This window comes from Poecile atricapillus, chromosome 2, assembly GCF_030490865.1.
Source record: "Poecile atricapillus isolate bPoeAtr1 chromosome 2, bPoeAtr1.hap1, whole genome shotgun sequence".
In the NCBI taxonomy this organism is placed as follows: Eukaryota; Metazoa; Chordata; class Aves; order Passeriformes; family Paridae; genus Poecile; species Poecile atricapillus.
Window position 1 is genome coordinate 55,711,215 of NC_081250.1, and position 11,599 is coordinate 55,722,813.

Sequence of the window (11,599 nt, forward strand, 5' to 3'; positions counted from 1 at the left end):
CACTCCACATGAAGAACAATATTATGGTTCAACCAGACTCTGGCAATCTTTGAAACTAATCGAGACATCCGTATCCACAGCTCACCCAAATCAAGAATCTCCAGGCTGCACTGCTGCCCCCAGCACATACCCAATATCCACTTGCTGACAAATTAGACTTCGCCAATCCTTCTGTGAACTGTGACAACCATCATAAAAGTGAATCTTGGATCTAGGATATCTACAGAGAGGTTTTCTAACATGGTTCTTTGACATATAATTCCACTCCATGTCCATCAAGAAAACCAAATGAGAAAAAGGGTGGCTGCAGCTGCATTTAAATATGGTTGAAGGTAGCTTTGTTCTGCTCTCAGGGCAAACAGGGCTTCAGTTTAATCCTTAGAAACTCAGAACCTGCAGGAGGACTGAAACAAAGACCCAAGAAAGCCTTTGGGACTCTCTCACCTCCAGAAACTAGCACATTCTTATTATCCATTTGAAAACTGACATATTTACACACTTTCTAACAAAGTGCTCTTTTCTGATGGACATTTTTAAACCCTAATGTCTTCTGTGAGCTAAAATATTATGTGACAAAGCACCCTATGTAGAGCATGCTTCTGGAATTCAAGAGTTCTCTGTTTTATCGTTTATGATGGCCGCATAAATAAAATTTAGTCAGATCAGTATACTGCCACAGCTAGAACCAGCTGTTCCCTTATGGGACATTTTTCAAGGAATTCTAAAAGTATTGTAAAGCGCATACAGATAAGACAGGGAAACAGGTAACTCAGCAGCGGTACTCTAACACTTGTCAGTTCATCTTCAGTCACCAAAGCTCATCCTTTTCCAAAGAAATCAGCTGCCTTTCCCCATTTACTTCAAGAAAAAGTTGGTCTTGTGCAAAATTCATTACTGGGACCTCTTCACTGTTGACAGGATGCAGGGTGCTTTGCAGAGGAAGCTAAGCATATGCTATAAGCACTGAATATTGTTCCAGATTTTCAGCAAAACCATGAAATTTTCAAAGGCACAGCTTTATCTATGTCTATACCTTATCTCCCCATCAAATTTCTTAGCTGAGTTAAATTTCAAGCATTCTATTCATGTCACATTTCAGAGCTTGCTGTTCAGAATCACAGAAGGTTTGGGCTGAACGATCTTAGAGATCATCTAGTCCAACCTCCCTGCCGTGGGCAGGGAGACCTTTCACTAGACCAGGTATTCAGAGCCCTGTCCATCCTAGCCTTGAACACTTCCAGGGATAGTGTATACACAACTTCTCTGTGCAACCTGTTCCATGGCTTCACCATTCTCATAGTGAAGAATTCCTTCCTTGTAACTAAACCTTGCCTCTAAAAGTTTAAACCCATTACCTCTTGTCCCATCATTACATTCCCTTGTAAAAAGTCCCTCTCCAGCTTTCCTGTAGACCCCTTTTAGGAACTGAAAGGATGCAATAAGGTTCCCCCTGGAGCCTTCTCCAGGCTGTACAACCCCAACTCTCTCAGCCTGTCTTCATAGGAGACATGCTGCATCCCTGTGATCATCCTCATGGCTGTCTCTGATGTTCCAGCAGTCTATGTCCTTCTGATATTGGGGGCCCTAGAGCTGGATGCTGTACACCAGGGGGGTGGGGGTGGGGGTGTCTCACAAGACCTGTTTAGGACATTGACAGAGATTTTGTGTGTCCTGAAGAGCTGAAAGGAGTCCAGGAAGGCTGTATGTGCTTTTAAATGAATTGTTAAATATTCAGGAGCAGGCTGTGTCCATGTGTATAAAGAGAAGTTGTCAGAGAAAAGGACCAGCCTGGTGAAACAGAGAGCTGATGCCTGACCTTAGAGGGAAAAAAATAGAATCTATCACCTCTGGAAGGGGAGTGAGGTATTTTGAGAGGACTATAGGGATGTTGCAAGGTCATGTTGGAAGAAGACTAGAAGGGCTAAAGCCCAGCTAGAACTTGATTTGGCCACTACAGTTAAAAACACCAAATACATTGGCAGCAAACAGAGAGTCAAGAAGTGTCTCCATTTGTCAAATGCAGAGAGTAGCATACTGACAGGGAAAAGGCAGAGGTACTTAATGCATTTTTTTTACCTCAGTTTTCAGTATCAAGACCAGTTGTCCTCAGGATATCCAGCTCCCTGAGCTGGAAGTTGATGACTGGGAGATGAGTGAAGCCTGCACAATCCAGGAGGAGATGGTTAGTGATCTGCTATGCCAATTACACACTCACAAGACTATGAGCCCACCCCAGAATAATGAGGGAACTGCAAAAGAACTTGCCAAACCACTTTCAGTGATCTGCCAGCAGTCCTGGTGTCCTGGCTTCATCTAGGATGGTGTTAATTTCAGTAGCTGTTAAGAGTGCTGCTTTGGATTCAGAATGAGAATAGCATTGATAACACACTGATATTGGGGGTTTTTCCCAAGCCATGTTTATCATAAGTCAAGGATTACTTTTTTCCCCCCTTGTCTCATGCTCTCCCAGTGAGGAAGTAAGCAAAAGAAATTGGGAGGAGCATAGCTGGGATAGGTGACCTAAACTGACCAAAGAGATATTCCATACCATATGACATCATGCTCAGTATATAAAGTGAGGGAAAGGAGGGATGGGGGACATTTGGAGTGATGGCTTTTGTCTTCCCAAGTAACCACTACATGTGATGGGATCCAGGTCTCCTGGAGAAGTCTGAATACCTGCCTGCCTTTGAGACACAATTAATTAATTTAATTTTGTTATGCTTCTATGCCACAGCTTTTGTTTTCCCTATTAAACTGTCTTTATCTCAACTCATGAGTTTTCTAGCTTTTACCCCTCTAATTTGCTCCCTGATCTTGCTGGTGCAGGGACTAAGCAAGTGACTGTGTGGTGCTCGAATGCTGACTGGGGTTAAGCAAACCACCTGGTTTACCAGACAAGTCTCAGCTGACTGGAAATTAGTAAATGTAATGCCTATCTACAAGAAGGGTCAGAAGGATGATCTGGGGAACTACAGGCCTGTCAAGCTTAACCTTGGTTCTGGGAAAGGTTATGGAAGATATTATCCTGAATACCATTACATGGCACATGCAGGACAAGCAGGGGATCAGGCCCACCCAACATGGATTTATGAAAGGCAGGTCCTATTTGATGAATCTGATCTCCTTTAACAACAAAGTGACCCACTTATTAGATGAAGGAAAGGCTGTGGATGTAGCCTCTCTAGACTTCAGTAAAGCATTTTACACTGTCTCCCAGAGCATCCTCCTAGAAAAACTGGCTGTTCAAGGCTTGGATGGGTAGACTCATTGAAAGAGAAAAAATGGATGAATGGCCAGACCCAGAGACTTGGAGCTAAATCCAGCTGGCAACCAGTTGTTCCCCAGGCTCTGTTTTGGGCTGGTCCTGTTAAATATCTTTATTGATGATCTGGACGTGGGGATTGAGGGCACCCTCAGTAAACTTGCGGAAAACACTTAGCTGTGTGGGAGTGTTGATCTGCTTGAGAATAGGAAGGCTCTACAAAGAGACTCGGATGGACTCAATGGGCTGAGGACAGCAGCAAGAGGTTCAATAAGGTGAAGTTCTGGGTCCTGCACTTGGGTCACAGCAATCCTATGCAGCCTTACAAGCCTGGGGAGAAGTAGTTCAAGAGCTGTTCAGCAGAAAGGAATGTGGTGTGCTGGTTGTCAGCTGTCTCAATATGAGCCAGGAGTGTGCCCAGGTGGCTCAGAAGGTAAATGTAAAATGGTAAATGATAGATGGCCTGTAGCAAGAATAGTGTAGCCAGCAGGACTAGGGAAGTCATCAACCCCCAGTACTCAGATTTGGTTCTCAAGTACTGCATTTAGTTCTGGGGGTGTCACTTTAAAAAGGACATTGAGGTGCTGGAGCCTGTCCAGTGAAGGGCAAGGTCATGAAAGGTCTAGAAAACATGTCTTATGAGGAACAGCTGAGAGATCTGGATTTGTTTCATCTTGAGCAGAGGAAGGTCAGGGGAAACTTCATCACTCTCTAGAACTACAGGAAAGGAGGTTGTAGTAAGGTAGGGGCCTGTCTCTTCTACTGTGCCTACAGTGAGAGGACCAGAGGAAAGGACCTGAAGATGAGACACTGGAGATTCAGATTAAATATTTTTTAAAATTTTCACTGTTAGTGGTCAGAAGTTGGAAACGACTGCTCAGGGAGGTGGTGGAATCACCATCCCTGGACATCTTTAAGAGGTGTCTGGATCTGGCACTGAGTGAGATGGTTTAGTGGTTTAGGGCTACAGTGGGTTGGACTTGGTGATCTTCAAGGTCTCTTCCAACCTTGATGATTCTATGAGAGTAACAGCATGAGGAAAGACTACACTGAGAATGAAGGGTTTTCTTATGTATTTAGCAATTCAACCCCAGAAGCTGGGAAGAAACTTAACATCCATTTTCCCTTCTTTCCTCCTTCAATGTGTAAATCACAGCAGGGAAACCAGCAGATGCCAGTGATGATGTACTACTACTGTAATAGCTAAAAAAAAAGTGGGTTTTTTTGGCATAAAAGCAACCAAAATCAAACCAAAAATATCTGCAAGCTGCATCTTCAGCTGCCACAAACTAGCACGTCTTCACTGAAACTCACAAAGCCCTTTGGATATGTGCCTCTGCATTCTTCTTTGTCCTCAGATGCAACATCTAATCCTAGTGTTGAAAAGGGCTTCGGCACTTTCTCTGTTCTTAAAAAATCAAAAGGCAACTGAAGTCACTCCGTGAAGCTTTTAGAGTAGAGTAAGTAGCAGATGGATGTTTAAGTCTCACAGCTAGGGTTCCAAGTGCTAAAACAACTCCCCAACACAGCCACCACTGCTCATACCTCCACAGAGAAACCATCAGCTTGAAAAGCAACCATACAATTTTGAAACCATGTATTTTGAAATAAGGTCTCCAAGCTCCACTGCTAGCACTGACCTGTAAGGACTGCCACCTAACCTTAACTGATAAGTTTTGCAGGGTAGGTCTCAATCTTAGCAGAGTTATTCACAACCACTGGAGACTGGAAGGAAGACTCACACGTAATTGCTTGGAGTCCTGCAGAGGTTTTGGCTATGCTTTGTATAGTGTCCAAGTCCAGAGCTGAATAAGGCAAGTCTGAATAAAAGACTGTCTTCTGGACAGGATCGATGGAGCAAGGAGGATAGAACAGAGCAAGAGACTCAAGATCTTTTTCTGGCAGACGCAACTATTAAGAACATTAAGCAAACAATCAACACATCCCAAAGAAACAGTTTCTTGCAGGGTGAGGATTGCTTAGGTAAAAGAGGAAACTGATAAAAGGCAGGCCCTGCCTGATGAAATGAAAGTGCAGGGGCAGCTAGCAGCCCATCAGTAGCCACGGGGTGAGAGCACCTGTGTCCTTGTGCAGGAAGGCACAGGGTGGTGAAGTACTACTTGCATCCACAGCATTCCTGAGAGACAGGCAGCCCTCTGGCAAGCAAGAGTAAAAGCCCTCTGATATCCTGATGGGATGTGAAGCTGTTCCAGTCTGATTCATTTATGATGTCATTAAATCTCAGAAGCAGGTCTGCTTGTAGGATGCCTCTGATGCAAGGAAATCTGCTGCATTCCTTTCCATAGAAGAAAGGACACTGATGGCTGCATTTCTGGTTTACACAGCCTATTGCTAAGTGAGCTCCTATAAAGAGAAATCTGGATTAAACTTCCCCCTAATATTCTACAGCAACATAGGAAAAAAACTTTCAGCTTTCAATATTTTCCCCAGATAGTTTCATATACTTCTAATACTACCTTTGCCCAGCAACAGCTTATTCACAAGCCTTTCCTTTCAAATTAAAAGTTTATTAAAAAGTAAATCAATACTTTATTAAAAATTTCATTAAGTTTTTATTAAATTATTAATATATTTATTATTAAAATTATTAAAAGTAATTCAATAAAAGTTTTTCTTTTAATATATGATTAAATCTAAATTGATATCTAATAGGTCATGTGTAAAAGACAAAACTTATTTATAGATATCTGGTTTGAGACACGCAAAGATTTTGCCACAGATGATTTATTGCCCAATGAGACAACTTACTACGCTCTCTTAAATCTGAGAAAACACTAGAGGTCATTTGCCTAGATTATCTTATAAAGTACAGCACAGAATTGTTGCATCATGAAGATATATGTATCAAGTAAAAACATTTCAGTACTCTTACTGTATTAGCATTTTAGCTGGTTCTTAAACAGTAAAAGCAAAAGAAACTTGTACATGTCTTAGCAACCACTACCTCACACTGCTCTGCTTATAAAGCAGCTATGTTGTCCTGACTAAACCACATTTCAGAGTGATACAAAACAGAAAGGAGAAGCAAACCTTTCCACTCCACTCCAGAGACAAATTCAATAGCTTGTCTGCCTTTTACAGCAACTTATGACTCATGTTGCAACAGACACCTGGCTTCAGCCTCACAGAAGTCTGTCCTTCTCCACTGTCCAAAAGACCTTCCTTTACCTTGAAAGTACACATTCCATGCCCAAACCCCCAGAGGCCAGCCATCCTGCAAGACAGAACAATACCAGGAACATGCAAAAAAAGTCCCCACCAGACTTGCTTCAGCAGAAAATTACGGGCATCTGAAAAGAGCCTCAACTCAACTGCCACTTTGCAGCCTCTGGGCTTCCATTCCCTTCAAACCAAGCAGGCTGGAAGGGGTGAAAATTCAAAGAGCTTTCCCCCTGCTCCTTTTAAAAGCCAAGTGACGAATACTGTTTTTTCCATAAAGTCTTTGAGATTAAACACCAGCTGACACTGGGGGTGGGAAGAGGAGAGGAAAGTACCAGAGCTGCCACAGGTGAAGTCCTACCAAGAAGGACCAACACAATGCCAAGATCTGAGACTGTTTAAATCATCACAGCCCCTCCCATTTAAGAAGAGATATCAGGATCAAATTAGCTACTGCCTCCTGCAGAATACAACTCCTCAGGTAGCTTCAGCCAGCAGTATGCTTTTAGTATCTGTGTAACACTGTGCTGGTAGCACTGCTGTACCTTGTAACTAATTCTGGTGAGGTATGGCTGTCAGTTTACTAGTGGCAGAGGAGAGAGGTGTTTTCCCAAGTAGTATTTGCTCTCTCCAGGATGAAGCCTCTTATTTAAGCTCCAGCTAAGAGGGTTGTGCACATCTGATTGTTCTTCTTATGCAAATAGGCATGCATAAAGACAGACAAGAAAAATCACAAAACATTATGCCAAACCTCAGTTTGGTGTGTATGGATGCACTAAGCCTCCATAAAATAACTGGGAATGGAAAATCTTCTTTTCTGTTTTCATCTAGTGATTAAGAATTCTACAGAAAAAACTCTCTTGTTTTTAAGCAATCTTGAAACTCAGAAGAAACATATTTTTTACACTCATAGACACTGATGACAAATAGGGTTATACTGAAAAACATTGTGATGTTTAGTTATTGCACATCTAGAATAAGTCTTACAGTTTTTCTAACTTTCTAAAAGGTAGAAGAGACACAAGATTGACCTAAAATATACAGACACTGCCTTGTACCAACTGCAGAAGAGGTCCTAAACAGAAATGCTGCTTATCTATGAACTCTAGGTAGAATCCAAATCAGCATGCTCCTAAACTCTATATTAAACAGAAATTCAAGAAGTCCTAATAGAAACTTTGTTTTGTGTGGGTCTTCTATTAGGAAGGCTCATAATACAGCTGTCATCTACTTTTGATTAGGTTCCTTCACAAAACAGGCTTGCTGGAATGATGTTTTGAAAGAAAAACATGTTAATGCATATCTCTTATACTGCTTCAAGTTCTACAGAAGTTTTGGCTATCCTTTGCAAAACATACCATAGTTGCTCACAGAAAGTAACACCCAAAAAGCAACTCAAGTTTAACTTGGGCACATTTGTTTTCAACTACTGGCCTACTCTTTCTTAATTTTTCAGCTTCTGCTGTTTCCAAGCCTCATTGATCCCTTCTCCCCTACCTTTCCCTTGAGGGTTGAAATTTTAATAACTCTAACATGTGAGGCTGAAGAAAAAAAATACAAACAAAAACAGTTCTGAGCACAGGAAGGTTTCTAGTTTAACATGATAACCCTCTTCTTTGACATGGCCAAGAAATGATGGGCAAATGGTTGACAGAATTTTACATACTGAGAATATGAAAAATACATTGTTTCTAAATTAGCTAGGCAGACACTACAGCTTTTTCTTTTCTGCAGTGTCAGGCTCTTTAAGCACAGATACTTTTTTCTACTCAGAAGGCAGTATACAGTCATCTCATGGCAAGTCAGGCTTAGCATAAATTAATAAGTACAATCAAATCAGTGAAAGATGAATTTGCTGCCATTGCAAATGCTATTGGAAATGTTTTCCAGTTGTGCCTTCTCTGCCTATTTTGTCCTTATGCATCATGCCAGCACTAGGAATGGTGTATATTGCAGTGGGGAAAAAGTCTCTAAGCTGCAGCTAAGGGTAAGATTATTGAAAGCAGAGGATTCAAGTAAGTACCCATAACTATAGGCTATAACAAAACTTTCCTAGTATAACACCTGAAGTAATTAGCATTCCAGTAACTGCTTATATCTTAAAATGCTTCATTAATGGCATTTCTACATTTCCACTGGCAAATGTTCAATGTAAGAAGCAGTTCAATTTAAGGAAGTAAATGGATCTTTTGCTAAGATCAAGAAACTTTATTTATGGAGAACAGGTGTGGAAACTGCTGGGAGATTTTGAAGGTACAGCAAGAAAGAAAAAATAAAGTGCCACAATAATTTTGACAGTGGGAGAAAATTGAAGGAGATGAGAAGAAAAAGTACTACTTACAAGCCTCGGAGACGGAGCCAGATTTTCTCTATTTGCTCTGGCTGTAGGTATTTCAGAGAGTTGTTCTCAAATTCTTCAATCTCCTTAGTCGGTGACTCCATAGCTGCAGGTTACCACTTTGGTTAAAGCTCTGCAAGGATGGCTGCTGTCTCCACACATGCACACTCTCCACCTTTAATGCTGGTGGGGAGCAGTTAACATTTCTGGCACACACTTCTCCCCCCTTCTGCAAACGGAATTGTGTGGGCAGCCCTGGAGAGCTCAGGTGTACGCAGGGGGCAGCTGTGCCAGCATGCCACCATCCTCGGGCTGGGCGAGAGGATCAAAGGCTCATCTCCAGATTGCAAAACAACGCAGATTTTTTCCCTTTGTTTTTTGGTTCGTTTTGCTTTTACAATAAGCCAAGGATACAACCCATAATAGCAGCTGAGGGATCTTTATCAAGGGAGGAGGGGAGGAAAATCCCTTGCTGACAAGTGAGCTGTGTATGCAGAGGCTGCTGTGGGGAGTCTGACGGCTGCAGGGGTTCCTAAGGCTGCAGCTCTGCCTTACCACACTGTCTGTCGCTGTGCAAGGGGCAGCTCACAGGCCACTTTCAGTCTAGTCCCCACCAAGTCAGCCTCACACTCCCCTCCCTAGCCGTATTTTTTCCTACTTACCAGCAGCACTGCCGACAGGCTTGAAATCTGACAACTGAGGAAGAATTCATCTGTCAACATAGCCCAAGAACTGTTCCACTCTGTGCTTCCCTCTTTGCTTCCCTCTCTCCCAGGTGCACACACATCCACAGACACATGAGGGAGAACAAGCTATTGGAGAAAGACTGGCTTTGATTAAAAACCCAACCAAGAAAAATCATTGACTAAAAAAAAGAAAGGAGAAATAACAGAAAGTGAGCCACTCACTTCTGGCAAACAGCTATCTACTTCATTGCAGTCAGTGTGCTCTCCTGAGAGAGTGACGCACAGCAGGGGCTGAAAGGCTCCAACAGGGACAAAATCCACTTTTAAAATAAACAAATCAGTAAAGTGCCAATGCTTGAAAATGCTCAGAAGGGAAGTCAGTACACTGAAGAGAGATCAAGTCCAACACATTAGTCACAGATGTATCAGCGTCTTTGAATAAGAGGTTTGCACAGTGGAGGTTAAAACTCAGTTTTGCAATAGAATTCCTGTCTTTGGCTCCCCTGGAGCATCCCCATACTGATCCCCGGGGACATGCCTCTCTACACCTGCAGGGCTCATGCTCTGAGTACAAGGAAGAACAGGGATTTCTTTCATTGCCCCAGCCCAATCAGTCATCTCTCAAACTCTGCCAAGATGTCTGCACACTTCTCTTTAGTTAATGTTACTGATGTGGTGCTTTCAGCCAAAGCCATCAGAGCAGAGGGAAAATAACTGTCAAAATATTGTCTTAGCCTTAACACATTTTGTTGCATATTGCAAGAGCTGTCTTTTGAGAAGCAGAGCCTGTAGTGAATGAATTAGCACCTCAGAGACTCAGGTGGCCTGTGACCTGGAGAAGGTCACCTCTTCTCTGCAATAGCATACAACAGTATGTCTGTGGTGCTAGGTCCAAAGCAGGTCTCTGAAGTATTTGATGGTTTTTTCAGAAAGCTCTTTGTATAATGAATGTTATCCTTCCCATTGCTGCGTGCCAAATTGTATCAGCCATCACTCTAAGAAGTTTCAACCCTTTCCTAGGAGTAGTTCTTAAGGAGTTACCCAGTTAGAGTGCTGCTGAAATTATTAACCATCTCCAGGTCTCTGCAGTTGAGTAAGATTCTCATATATAACCAGAAAGCAGATGAGTCAAGTTGGTACACATTCCAAGAAAAGAGACAACTTATGGACAGTAAAAGCATGAATAATTCTCTAGGTGGTCCTCTTTCCCCTGGAGGATTACAAAGGGCAAGCCAATACGCTTGTTCTAAGGAACCTCTTTTGAATGATACAAAGAACTGCACAAGCAGACACGGCAAACCATTTCCTGACAGAAGTTTGGGGCATATCATCTTCTTACATTCCTGCTGTAGTGATAACAGGACACAGTGCCATTCTTCACTGCTTGTGCTACTTTCCACAACACTGATGCTCACCACTAAACATGTTGCACACCTTGCTGCCTTTTGGTGGTAAGTAAAGTAGTTGCAAAATATGTTGTCTTTCTTCTTCACACATTTGATTTTAAGGTACAGAGGAAGTAACAGAGGGAAATGGGAATGCAGAATATTGGTAGCACTAGGTTTGAGCTCAAGTGTGGGATTCCCTTTCTTGTTTAAGTCCTGGTGGTCTGCTTTTGTGACAGATGCCATCAAAGTAGCAAACACCAAGACAGCAACTGTAAAATGTTATGAACTTGTGCCATAAGTATCTGCCATGAATAAATATCATATTGCTTTCTTTGTCCTTAAACTTATGGCTCACCTCATGGTGAGAGAGTAACTTTCAAGGAGACAGAGTTTACAGGCCAAGTAAGCAGCACTCTTTCAGTTCTTACATTCATTGTTGCATTGAGGCAACAAGTTGTAGGCAACCAAATGGCACCATTTGGTTTCACTCCATTTAAGGAGCTTGACTGTCATTTGATGGATACAAGCAGTAAGACACCTCCTGGTGGATTAGCCATGTCTTTAAAGCAGTGGGGAGCTCAGATGAGCAAAAGTCCACCTGCCTGTCAGAAACCTCTGTTCAATCTTACGCAGGTGATGACCAATAGGTAGGGCAGATAGCACTATGTATGTACCCCTGCAAGCCCCTATGGCTGAAGCAACACTGCACAAACTTTATCCCTGGAATCACAGAATCACAGAG

At 42.4% G+C, this 11,599-nt stretch overlaps 1 protein-coding gene across 7 annotated transcripts in view; it reads right to left on the reverse strand.

Moving 5' to 3' along the window:
- LOC131575367 (dual specificity calcium/calmodulin-dependent 3',5'-cyclic nucleotide phosphodiesterase 1C) overlaps positions 1–9,672 on the reverse strand; it is a 141,876-nt gene extending 132,204 nt beyond the window's left edge. For 5 of the 7 annotated variants that reach the window (XM_058830738.1, XM_058830740.1, XM_058830736.1 and 2 more), the window contains exons 1-2: positions 9,446–9,672; positions 8,787–8,889 (exon numbers count right to left, since the gene is read on the reverse strand). In XM_058830738.1, coding sequence (XP_058686721.1) covers positions 8,787–8,887 — 101 coding nt within the window. In that variant the 5' untranslated portion in view covers positions 8,888–8,889; positions 9,446–9,672. Of the gene's footprint in view, positions 1–8,786; positions 8,967–9,445 lie in introns of all 7 variants that reach the window. The other 2 variants (XM_058830737.1, XM_058830739.1) reach the window with 2 other exon arrangements.
- Positions 9,673–11,599: the final 1,927 nt, after the last annotated feature.